Consider the following 13,452-nt stretch of genomic DNA (forward strand, 5'->3'; position numbering starts at 1 on the left):
AATGGGTTCAAAGTGGTTCACCAGTGGCAAAAATGGGCAAAAAGTGGCAAAAAAGTTGTATAAAAAATGTGGAAAATGTGTTAAAAAGGGGTTTAAAAGTAGCAGAAATTCATTTTTCCAACATCAAACTCAAAAAACATTTTACACACTTTTCAGGTCCAAATGAAGGTAACTGTAAACCAGGATGCTAGCATGAATGCTACGGATCAAACACACACATTGACATCAACAATAAATCACATCTAGGTAACTGAGTATTTGTTCTCTACCTACATGTAAATGTAGCGAGTAGTGCAAAGCTCCCTGTTCTGAAAACCACAGAAATATAAAGACAGAAAATGATCATATATTCTCAGTTATGCTTACTTTTTGTCTTTGTAATGATTTCCTCCATCTGTCCTCTTGTTTAGTTTCCTAGGGTCCAGTAAACTACAGAAACCCATGATATCATTATTATTATAACTAACTATAATTTTATGTGTTCTGTCATGCTGTCTGTTTTTGTAATCAGAGTAAAATGAACCATTTAATAAAGCCTTTATCTTTGTTCAAAGTCCGACAGAAGCAGAAATTATTTTAAAAAACCTTTCTTTTATGGATTCAGTTCATCATCAATCCTGATTGGATTATATACTGAAAAGAATAAAACCTGGATGATCTCCATGGATATGATTGTTTCTACCTTTGCTGTGTCTTCAGAAGACCATTCACTCAAAACATAGTCATAAAAAATGAGGATATAAATGACAGTACATCAGATACCATGAGCTTAAAGAATGTAATTTAACTGTACAGCTGAATATTTCTATTACATCCTCTGTACAAACTGCTAAATGTGATTAATGTGACATACTGATAATGAGAGCCTTATTTTGACATTGTAAAGCACACTAACTAAGGCATGTGGTATACTGCAATATCAGGGCATGTCTGTCTACATCCAGCTATTTTTACAGCGCACAATTTCAGTGTAAAGCCAGGCACAGAGCACAAAGAGGTTGGAAAACACTGAATAGGCCGACCCTGATGCACCCTAAAGAATGCCTGCAAGGAAAGAGCTGAGACTTGTCGTCTGCAGGGACAGGCATGGGGTTGGGTGTGAAACAAGTTGTGTGGCATGTGAAGGGCATATGAGTCTCTCTGGATCCAAGAGGTCTTGGGATCAGATCCCAGACCAGCCCCCAAATCTTGTTATGTCCCCAGAGATGCCCCCACATCTTCTTTTGTCCCCAGACAAGCCCCCAAATGTTGTTACGACCCCAGGGATGACTGCACATCTTCTTTTGTCTACAGAAGAGCCCCCATACCTTGTTACGTTCCCAGAGACGCCCCCACATCTTCTTACGTCCCCAGACAAGCCCCCAAACATTGTTACAACCCCAGAGATGTCCACACATTTTCTGTTGTCCCCAAACATTGTAATTTTCCTGGACAAGCCATGCACCAACCACTCTGTTGGCAGCAGCATAGGGATTACCCATCCTTATGCTGCTGCCAACATGTCAATCAATCAGTCGATCATTGCTTGTATTGTGCCAATCCATAACTACAGTCATGTAAAGACACTTTACAAGTAGGGCATGTCTAGACTGTTCTCTCTGATGTGGCCAATTACAATAGACTCCCGTAATCATTAACTACTACATTAAAGACCACCCTATTATAAGAAGACCAACACTAATTTATCAGAACAGTGAAGTAGTATTGCTCTTGGATTCCAGAAACTCTAACATGTCCAAGTAACGCTTATAGATGAAAGTATGATGTTAACAGATGACACAGTTATGTCTGTGATCACTTTCGAGCAGTGCTCTGATTGCTTCATCCACTCTTTTTTTAATCATCTCCAATTCCTGGACTTTCTGTGTGTCTCCTTTCTCTTTGAACTGCTCAATCAAGAAGTCCAAGTGGACAAGAGTGGACAGTGAGTCGATATTCAGAGCGATCTTCTCTAGTTCAATGACATACCTGAAGGACTCCTCTAAGCACTGATCTTTGTCTCTCTGATGTTTTTCCATTTCCTCCTCAAGGACTCTCAGAATGCTTCTTGTGTCTTCATACTCTGATTTGATCCTCTCAAACTTCTCTTCCACATCCTTTACAATGACTTTATCCTTTTTAAGCCCTTCCAGTTGAGCTTTAACCTTCACACACTCCTCTAATCCTCTAAGATACTTCTCCTTCATATCTGGGAGAGTCTTCTGAACTTTTCTCGTCTTGGTCACATACCGCCATTCTTCTTTCACATGATCAGACACCGGACATTTCCCTTGGCACACCGTGCATTTGTTCTTGCTCATGACTTCACATCTACTGGGACTCCAGGCCACTGTGCATCCAGGATAGTGGCAGTTCTCCTCGCAGACGGTACAGCATGTAGCACCTTCATAAAAAACCCCCAGTAACCACAACCCACCACTGAAAGGTTCTTTAACTTTGCAGGGCTCATCAACTTCTACAATGAAGTTCTCGTTGCTTTTCATCTCTAGTTCATACTTCCTCAGAGCTTCCTGGAGCTGCTGGATTTTCTCCTGGGTTTGAACACCCTGCTCAATATGGTCAACGAAGCTCTTCATGATTTGTTCACGTTTCTTTAGAGCTTCCTGATACTGCTGGATTTCTGTCTGATTTAGTTTGATATACTTGACTCGCTCCTGCAGGTTTTGGATGCAGCCTCTTAGTCCGATGCGTTTGTTCAGAACCTCCACTGTCTTTTCTATCTTCTGAGGTGCAGTTTTCTCCAGAAACTCGAAGAACTGTGTCAGTCCTTTGGTTGTTGTTTTGAATGCATTTCCAAGGGCTTCTCTGTCCCCTGTTCGGTCTTTATTTTGGCAGTTATTAAAGAGGAAGTGAACTTGCTGGTTTCTTCTGTCTTTGGCACATGTGATGTTTGCAGCCTCGAGAGTTTTCAGAGTCTCTTTAGGTTTCGTTCCATCCGAATGTGTGATGAGGGGGACGATGTTCCTCTCCATGTCTTTTCCAAACAGAGAAACCACTGAATCCAAGATGTACCTCAAGCGGTCACTCAGGCCATTGCATCCTGTTTTAAGCACCAAACCAACAACATTGATTTCATGAACTCCATCCCTCAAGCGGAACAAGTCAAACAATCTTTCCCTGACAACAGCTCGAGCTACCCCTCTGAAGTCACCGAATCCTGGTGTATCGATGACGGTCAGAGAGTAGGGCAGAGTTTTACCTTCAAAATCAAAGATCTCGTACACGATCACGTCTGATGTGTGACCTTCAAACTGGCTTCTCTCTTTGTCAACGATCTTAAACCAGACATTGTCCTCCCACGTCACTCCCATGTCATAGTTGACCAAAGCGTTGATCATGGTAGATTTCCCCGTATCTGTTTCACCAACAAGCAAGACGGTTCTGTTCGTCTTGTTCAGATCTTTTTCACCAAAACTGAGTCTCCTGATTGTTCCAATATAGTCCTTCTTTGGTGTCAGCTGGTAGACTGTGGGAGATCCTGAATGGATCAGTTCTTTGCAGATGATCTTGTCAAATTTGCAGGAGCTGTCCATTTTCCTGTAGAAATAGAAAAACTTCAATCAAGACTTGAAAATTCTCAACCTCCACCTCTCTTCATGAGAGTGAGAGCTGGCGACAACAGCTCAAATCTGTTACTAATAACTGAGTTTGGCATAACCTATTATTTGTTAGTTAGAAGCATTCATTTATTATAATCAATCTTAAACTTTTACATCAATTTGAAAAGCCAGAATGGCTAAGTTAGCATTACCAACATAGCTAAAGTTAACAGAGCATATAAAGGCAGCATTGCTACATAAGCTATGCTGGCTGCATTAGGATGTTTTCATGGAGGACCAGCTTTTTCCTGTAAACAGACTGTTTATTTGGCTTTATTACATGTTTTGTAATGGGGTGTTCCTGGTCAGGTTTTGAAAGGGATACTTCAACATTTTGGTAAATTCACCCATTGCCATAATTCCTGTAGTCTGAGTAACAGGTTCGTTTCCTTTAGTTGTCAGTGCAAGCTGTTTCTAGATCTGGGGGAACCGATATACCAGCTGTGCAGCTAACGCTATGGAGACAGACGGTATTTTTGGCTTTCCAAAAACTCATCAAATACACAATCCAACAACTCCAAAATGCTCTCGTGGACAAGTTGTGACCTGCACATTCACCACGCTATGAAATACTAACGTATAATTATGTTACATTACGACACATGAAGCAAATACTCGGAACTACTTTCCGAGTAAACCACTGGGCGGAGTGACACAGTGCGCGCCTGTGGCAGTGCCGTAGTTACTTGGTAGTTCCAGCTTTGCATTTAGCTTTAAAACATCTCCTTCTCATAATGTTCCATGATTATTTCATAGTGTGGTGAATGTGCAGGTCACAACTTGTCCACGAGAGCGTTTTGGAGTTGCTGGATTGTGTATCTGATGAGTTTGATGAGGGAAAGCAAAAAATACCATCTGTCTCTACTGAGTTGGCACAGCAGCTATGAACTCAGCAGCGCCAATCTAACAATAGCTTGCATGGACAACTAAAGGTAACAAACCTATTACTAAGACTATGGGAATTATGGCAATGGGCAAATTTGCCAAAATGTTAAAGTATCCCTTTAACTGTAAACATTAGGTATCCTATCCCTGACCCTAACCCTAAACCTAAGTTAAATCGGATTTTATCCCAAATTTTTAGGGTGTATTTTTTGTTCTGAAAGAGAACAGAGTCTCAGATAAATGGCCTGTGAGAGTGTCCATCAGAAATAAACGGTCTGTAGCCAGTCCCCCTCCTAACTGTTGAAAACAGCATTCTGTCTAGACCGTGACTCTCCACATACGCTCATCAGAGCTCCAGCCTTGAGAAGGTGGACGACAACAACAACGTTGGCCACCTGAGTTCTGTTTGTGCTCAGTCAGAGAAGCTGAAATTCTGTAAACTTACCAAGCCACTTCAGAGGCTTCGGCCACTGGAAGATTGAGACGAGTCTTCGCTAGAGATTTTCCATTCTGGTCACGTTTGTCCTGATCTGTAAACATGGAGGAGACATGAGATGAATTAAACAAGATTCATACACTCTTAGATTACTAATCAACTCATAGTTTATCCATAAGCAACATTTGGAAGAATTCTTTAGTAAATTTAAGAAGACCCAAAATATTGGATTTGTTATTTTTGAGGTGTGATTGCATCTTAAAGTAGGGGGCACTACAGTAAAACCATAAAAATTAACATTGAAATTAGTAGAGGGGCACACCCTGATCATACATGTGAAATTTGAAGGGTAATCGAGTGTTTCATAAGTTACCCCCACTTCCTGTGTCATGGCGAAAGATCAATATGGCCGCCATGGCCACTGGGGCATCTGTTAATGAGTCATGTCAATGTTAGGACAGATATTGGTGAGTTCAGGTGAAAATCAGAGCATGATAGGTGCTACAGCAACACTCCCTGACAGGTTGTATGGCATGGCTGTCAAGCTTGATGGGGGCGGGCCTTCCTGCTCTCATGGCCGGCAGCTGATGAGAGGCAGGGGGCCGCTGTTTTGATCAAGCTGAGGCAGGCAGGTGGGCTGGAGAGGAGTGTAGAACAATGCAATGCCGAGAGCTACCTCGTGGAGAACGCTGGACCAAAAATAGAGTTTTTCCTCAGTTTAATTTATGTTTCTAAGTTTATCTTTGAGTTTCGTCGTGTGTTTATGTTACAAAACAATTAACTATCATCCGTCACCACTCTGAGGAGGAGGTGTGGGGTCTGAAGTGGAGCGGGTAGGCCGAGGCAGAGTCGCATTGTGGCGGAGGTTAAGCTGCAACAGGTAGGGTCCGTCTCCTGTTCCTTGCCACATGCTAGTATGGCACGGGCAGCAGACGCCTGGAAGCCCTAGACCAACGTTATGTTTCCCAGGGTCGTGTTTGCCATGACAATAGGTTCAAAACACTAAAAATAACACAAAAATGACCCATTTCCTGACTGAGGCAAAGGATCAAAATGGCCGCCATGACCACTGGGTCATCTGGGAATGAAACATGTCCATGTCGGGACAGATATTGAGGAATTCAAGTCAAAATCAGAGCATGATAGATTCAATACATTAAGAAAAATGCAGAAATGATCCATTTGCATCACTTCCTGTTGGCAGGGAGGGCGCCATGATCAGCTGTTTTCATGTGGGGAAGTTCAGTGTGATACTGATGTGTTGCCATAACATGTTGAAGACCATAGAATGATGTCCCCCAAGTTGCATCAGTTTTCAGTGAATAATTGTCAAAAAAAAAGGACTTATTTTGAAATTCGGGCGGAGCTGGTGGACCCTCCTGTTGGGATTTTGGCATGGGTCCAAGAGGCTTTTTTGTAGGTGTGGTCATGGTGCATGTCCTGCCCAAAGATCAGCTGTTTAAGTTCAACGGTGTTCGGGGGCTGAATTTTTAAAGTAAGAAAAGAGGAAAAAGTGACAAATTCAATGTTGTTTTGTCAGAGGAGGGCGGAGTTATGAATTTTTGATGTTAGTGCATGATTTGATAAAGGGTCAGTGTGTGATCATCTGTGGGAAGTTTGGTGATGATTGGTATAAGCACTGAACAGTTATGGGCAATAATTGTTGTTTTTACACCATGTTTTTTGAGAGAAATGGTGAAAAAAAGTGGTCATCAAAGTTTTGGGCCTTATCATGGCCCCGTCCCCTGGTGAAAACTGAAGCTTTTGGTAACTTTTGGTGTCCATCTTGTGTAGTTTCAGTAGAAACCACTCTGGAGTCAATCAGATAAGTCCCCTTAGATAAGTTCATTCAGATGCGAGGACTGTAAATTGACCAAAAATGGCCAAATTCTGACACTTTTCCTTGATGATATCATTCCGTGCATTTTAGAGGATGGTCCCAACAGGATTTTTTTCTACGTCTAGCAATGATACATATGTGTACCAAGTTTCATGCATGTCGCTCAAACCTGTGCGTGGAGCTTCTGAATAAAAGCAAAAACCAGGTTTTGGGGCCCCTGAGGGGCACTTTTTTGAGCGAGATGAACCGAATCACCAGAAGACAAAATTTTTCACCAGGATCTAACAAGCCACCAAATTTCGTGAGTTTTGGTACACATATGTATCATGACTAGACGAACAAAAAATCCTCTTGGGACCATCTTCTAAAATGTACAGGAAGTGACATCATCAAGGAAAAGTGTCTGAATTTTGGCCGTTTTTCGGTCAATTTACAGTCCTCGCATTTGAACGAACTCGTCTGAGGGGATCTATCTGATTGACTCCAGGGTGGTTTCTGCTGAAACTACACAAGATGGAGATCTCAGCGTGTGCTCTGCAGGAGTGTTCACAGGGGGGCGGGGCCATAATAACGCCCCAAACTTTGAAGACCACTTTTTTCACCATTTTTCTCAAAAAATATGGTGTAAAAACAACAATTATTTTTTCAGTGCTTACACAAATCATCACAAAACTTCCCACAGATAATCACACAAGGACCCTCTATCAAATCATGCACTAACATCAGAAATTCATAACTCTGCCCCCTTCTGACAAAACAACATTGAATTTGGCACTTTCTCCACTTTACTCACTTTAAAAATTCAGCCTCCAAACACCACTGAACTTAAGCAGATGATCTTCTGATAGCCACACCTACAAAAAAGCCTCTTGGACCCATGCCCAAATCATCATCTATGGTCTTCAACATGTTATGGCAACACATCAGTATCACACTGAACACGCCCACATGAAAACAGTTCATCATGGCGCCCTCCCCTGCCAACAGGAAGTGATGCAAATGGGTCATTTCTGCATTTGTCTTAGTGTGTTGAACCTTTCACACTCCATGGCGGCCATTTTGATCCTTCACCATTGGACAGGAAGTTGGTCATTTTTTGTGTTATTTTTAATGTATTGAATCTATCATGCTCTGATTTTGACCTGAATTCCTCAATATCTGTCCCGACATGGACATGTTTCATTCCCAAATGACCCAGTGGCCATGTCAGCCATTTTGATCCTTTGCCTCAGACTGGAAATGGGAAATTTCTGTATTATTCTCAGTGTTTTGAAACTATGATGCTCTGATTTTCACCTGAACTCACCAATATCTGTCCTAACATTGACATGACTCTTTAACATATGCCCCCTGTGGCCATTTGATCCTTCGCCATGACACAGGAAGTGGGTGTAACTCTCATATGAAAAACCTGATTGCCTTCAAATTTCTCATGTATGATCAGGTTCTGCCTCTCTACAAACATCAATGTTAATTTCATGGTTTTGTTGCAGCGCCCCCTACTGTAAGATGCCATTAGCACCTCCAAAATAAAAAATCAAATTAAGACATTTTTAAAAACACTCCATCAGCTGGGAATTTAAAGGCCACTACTGAAGATAAACATCATCAGAAACAATCTCTGTAAAGTTGTTTATTTTAGCAGTCCTCCAGCTGTTTACTGCCTCCTTCCTACTGATCCTCGTCTCCTGTACAGACTTCCTGCCACTCAGCTGCTGGAATTATACTGGTTCCACCCACCGTGACATCATGTTGTGTTATAAATACAGCAGAAGACATGTTTAATGTGTTCCCCTCTCACAGCTGACCTTGTCCTCCCGTGCTGCTGCTGATTTCTAGTTCCTCCACCAGATCTCTCCTCCTCATCTTCTCTAGAATCTCTTTCACCACATCTGTAGACTGCAGGTTGTACGTCCCCATGATCTTATCCACGGTGTCCATCGGGTCCGCTCTCTCCAGCTCTCTCTTTGGGATCTTGATTCCATAGTCTTGGAGGCACCATTTGAACTTCTTGAACTCTTCCTCTCCCAAATCCTCCAGTGTGTCTGAAAGCAGTTCTCTAACAGACATCCTCCCCTCCTTCTACTGGACGTTTCACTGTTAAAACAGACCAGACAGATCAGATTAAACAGACATATCTAAATACAGCTGAGGTGCTGTTAGAGACCCTTGGTTAAACATGAAACTTTGATATTTTGATCATGAAAACATGAATATTATTTCGAAGGCCCTAGCACTGATCTACTTCTGTATCTGTATGTGGTATTTCCTGTTTGAAGAACCTCTTATTTGGGGGCTGGATGCTCAAAAACTCACCAAACTTTACAGACAAGGGTCCCACAGTAAAATGTGAGACAGGAGACTGGGTAAGAGCTACATCCATGAAAATTGGTACACATATGTATCATGATAAGATGTTTAAAAAAAAAAAAAAAAGTCTCTTGGGGTCATCCTCTAAAATGTACAGGAAGCACACTAAAACAGTTAAGGGTCAAATGTTGGTGTTTTTGGGCAATTCACAAGTTTCATACTTTAACTAACTAGTGTAAGGGATTTCATGCAATTGACTCCAGATATTTTTTGCCCATACTAGACAACCTGGAGGTCTAAAGTTGTAAGAACTGAGAGTTTTCACCTTGAGACAGGGCCGTGACCAGAGCCCAAACTTAAACTACTTTTCTGTACATTTTTGTAGTGAAAATACACCAATAATGCCTTATAACTTTTTAATGCTTATGTCCATCATCACCAAACTTCACAGGGATGATCACACACTGATCTTAAACGTTCATACATCAACATCATTACTGTGTCACAGCGCCCCCTTCTGGCAAATCAACATTTCTGCCTCTGACTTTTCCACAGTGTTCCCTTTAAATATTCAGCCCCCGCACACCATTCAGCCAAGGCTTGTGATTTTTGGTCTGCATATGGGTCATCATCAGACCTACAAAAAAGCCTCTTGGACCCATGACCAAATCCGAACAGGAAGTCCACAAGCTTCTTATTAATTTCAAAATAAGTCAATTTGATGGTGCCAAATGACTTTAACATATAACTTAAGTATAAAACATTGTGATATTCTGCTCTTTCTTGCAACACAACGGTATCACACTGGACACGCTCCCATGAAAATATCTCATCACTGCGCCCCCTACTGGCAACAGGAAGTAACACAAACAGGTCATGTCTTCATTCCTCTTGTGCTTAACCTACAGAGCTCTGATTTTGGAAGAAAGGCCTCAATAACTGGCCACAACACAGGTGTGTTTTATTGAAGGATGTCTCACTGGTGATGGCGAGCGTTTCAATATCACGCCAATTTGACAGGAAGTATGTGCAACTTCCATACCAAACATCTGATTGCCTTCAAATTTAACATGTAGGATCAAGGTTCAAAAGTTAATATATCATTATGATGTAGCACCCCTACTGGCAACAGGAAGTAAAACAATTGAGCAATTTGTTACCTCGCCATTTCACAGGAAGTCACTGGAAAATTCTGAATTGTATCAAATCTCACATATTAGCACGTGTCACCAGGGTTTCCGCTACATGTAATTGATCGTGGTGAACCGCCACACCAAAATAAAAGCCGCCATGCCTTCAGAATTATGATCTTTTTTATCAGATGTCAGAAACGTAAATTATACTGTATGAATGGATCCATATAAACATATAGTCTATATTTGCGCACATTTATGTACCACAGGAGTTTGAGATCGTAATCAACAACTGTGACACTGCTCTGCAAGTAACTTAATTTTGAAAAATGAACACCGGAGTCTCAACTTCCTGTCTGTCATCACACACAGACAGCTGATAAATTCAACTTTCGCTTAGGTTAGTACTTCCCTGATTATAATCTGGTGATTATCATCATCAACCGTGTACCATGATGGCTCGTTGTCGTAAAAACTCCAGCATAACTTTGGTTCCATTTCTGTTAAAATACAAGTCTGGATAAAAACAACAGCAGTGGACTGTCAGGCGTTCATTTCATCCGTGATATTTGCCTCACTATGTGTCCTAAATGTTCCGTCCGTGAGTGCGGGTCGGTCTGACAAGCATTGACGAGCGTTAGCCTGTTGAATAAGTGAGTGATAAATGTTTATAAGTTATAATATCAATAACTTTAAGAGGCTGAGGCTGACCTGTGGCCCCTCTGGGATAAAATAAATACAAGAGGACGTAATAAAAGCAGAATCCCACTATGAGAGTCTGTCATTGAAATCATATCATCAGGCTGTTGTCATTAGTGTGATCTTAAGTGTTCATGTATGTTTGTAAGGGGAAGGCAAAGTTAAAGCATAAGAAATATGATTTTCATTTTTTGGAAAAAAATAAAAAATCTGTGTGTGTTTATCCTGTAACATGTTCAAGTTGTTTAATTTAGCAGAACTAAAATAATGTTTTCTTTTAGTTTTCAGAATATAGACATTTAAACTCTAACATTATTTTGACAGCTTTGGAATATCCATGGTCAAGGGACCCCAATGTTTTTTTTTTGTTGTTTGTTTGTTTAAAAAAAAACACATTAAGTTTTAAGTTGTGAGAATTTTTGTGATAATTTTACTTAAAAAAAGCACAGTTTTAAAAAATCCTGGAGGAAACCCTAGTCACTCTACATATTTAAATGTGTATTTAAAAGTGTATTACATGATTCTGCTATTGCACCACCAGAAGCATCTCTAATGTATACTTTCCTGTTTTTTTTTCTCTGTTTACATGATAAATAACAGTCCTAGGAGGACAGACATGCTCTCTGAGCTCTGCTGCCTCACACTGGTTTACACCCAGTATCCCCACACCCCCCTGGTTGTGACATGAGCCGGGGTGCGAGGGCCCCTCGGTGCTGCTGCAGCCCAGTTATCGTTACAGTGAAGTTAAATGATTCAGTGACGTCTTCATATCCAGCTGTTTTCCAGCTGAGCGTCGTGCTGGCATGTCAATAAATACCAAACAGTCCTCAGCTGTGAAAAACAGGAAATGACTGCAGAGTTTGCAAAGATCTGAAAAACAAGGGATCAATACAGATAAGAAGCACACAGAGGAGTTTTTTGTTTGTTTACAGTTTATTATAACAGACTGCTCAGGATCACTGTGGCCTTAAAAGTTAAGATAAAACACTGAAAACGTCCTGTATGCTAGAATGTGATTAATAATCTGATTAAGGCAGATCCTCCAGCTAAACCAGGTCTAGTCTCATGTTGTTTTAGATGCTGTAAAAACTCTTAAACCAGTGCTGGGCCTCTTTCCCGCCTCAGTCAGAGCTTCTCCAGTAGATTAATTCTCATGTGTGCGGCCTGAATCACATCCTGACTTCAGAGACAGAACAGAAGCTTCACTCACCACAGACTTCTCCATCAAACACGGAGGAAAGTGTTTCTTTATGAGGCTGGAGGTGAAATAATCCTCACAGGATCAACAAATACAGCAGTAACATGCTGTTTACACGGTTTACCGACTGAACTCACGTTTAACTTAAAGATTTCGACGCCATTGCCACATTTCCTGTTCACCGTTTTCCTTCTTTAAAACAGTGAACCTGTAGGTCTGTTTTCATGCAGTCACAGCGCCCTCTGCTGGACAAACTGCACCACCCCTGTAATCTGAGCTCTCTGCTGTGTTTAAAGACTGGATATGAAGTGAATACTGCACTCAACATTAGAGTTACTCTGGGTGAAATGGACTCAGTTAGAGGGAAAAATACTGGTGGATTATTTATTTATGTGAATCAATTTAACTTTAAATAAAAAAATAAAACATGCGGCCTTGTTAAAGTCAGTAAAATACACAGAATTGGTGAAAGTAAAGAAAACTAAAAAACAAAACAGGATTTAAAAAATGAAAGAACAACTAGAAATATAAACTCTGTGACTGTTGAGTGGTCTGGTGGACCCCCTTCATAACTGAGTTTCTTAAACAAAGACAGACCTGACAGAGTATCCCCCTTTAAATCAAATTCATCATTTCTTTCAAAGACATTTAATGAAAAAGAAACTGCACTTAAATCAACATGTTGGTGGAAAAAAAAATCTTTCATCACTGTTAATGTTCATTTTTTTACCAGTTGTTGTTTTTTTCTTTTGTTGCTGTTGAGTTTGTCTTCAGTTGTGCAGTTGTGTTTCTACCTTTCAGTTGAGTTTTCTGCTATTTTGTCATTTTCTATTTTTTTCAGTTGTTTTTATAACAGTTGTGTGTTTTATTTTAACAGTTATGTTTTCTAGTTTTTGCAGTTGTGTTTAGTTTTTTGTTGTTTTTGGATGTTTTTCTTTGCAGGTGTGTTTTGCACATCAGGGCCTCCTTATTTGTCTCAAACGTCACAGCAGTGATGGAGAGTTTTAACGACTCAGACCACAACAGCTGACAGAAGCATCCAGGATGTGAGGAATGATGTTTTTATGGTAATATTTATTTATTTATTATTTAAATCTATTTAACCAGGAGAACCTCACTGAGATGGAGAATCTCATTTACTAGAGTGTCCAAGACAGGCAGCAGCACAGTCAAAATATAACAATATTATAATATAAAATCAAAAATACATCCTTGCAGAAGCATGTGATGATCAGGTGGACATCCCTGTTGGCTCTAATCAATCAGTGATCAATACTGAAACAGATAAGAGAAAGTTTCTGCAGTAAGGATTACTGTAAAGTTCAGCTGAGTTTGTTCAGTCTCTCTGAGAA

At 40.6% G+C, this 13,452-nt stretch overlaps 1 protein-coding gene across 1 annotated transcript; it reads right to left on the reverse strand.

The window, feature by feature from the left end:
- Nucleotides 1-542: 542 nt before the first annotated feature.
- Nucleotides 543-12,284, reverse strand: LOC121524716. The gene is made up of 4 exons (XM_041810197.1): nt 12,113-12,284; nt 8,569-8,857; nt 4,930-5,014; nt 543-3,537 (listed from the first exon to the last, which is right to left on the reverse strand). Exons 2-4 carry the CDS (start codon nt 8,828-8,830, stop codon nt 1,767-1,769), a joined length of 2,118 nt encoding a protein of 705 aa, XP_041666131.1. The 5' UTR covers nt 8,831-8,857; nt 12,113-12,284; the 3' UTR covers nt 543-1,766.
- Between the last annotated feature and the right edge of the window lie 1,168 nt (nt 12,285-13,452).

Source organism: Cheilinus undulatus, linkage group 17 (assembly GCF_018320785.1).
Source record: "Cheilinus undulatus linkage group 17, ASM1832078v1, whole genome shotgun sequence".
Classification (NCBI taxonomy): Eukaryota; Metazoa; Chordata; class Actinopteri; order Labriformes; family Labridae; genus Cheilinus; species Cheilinus undulatus.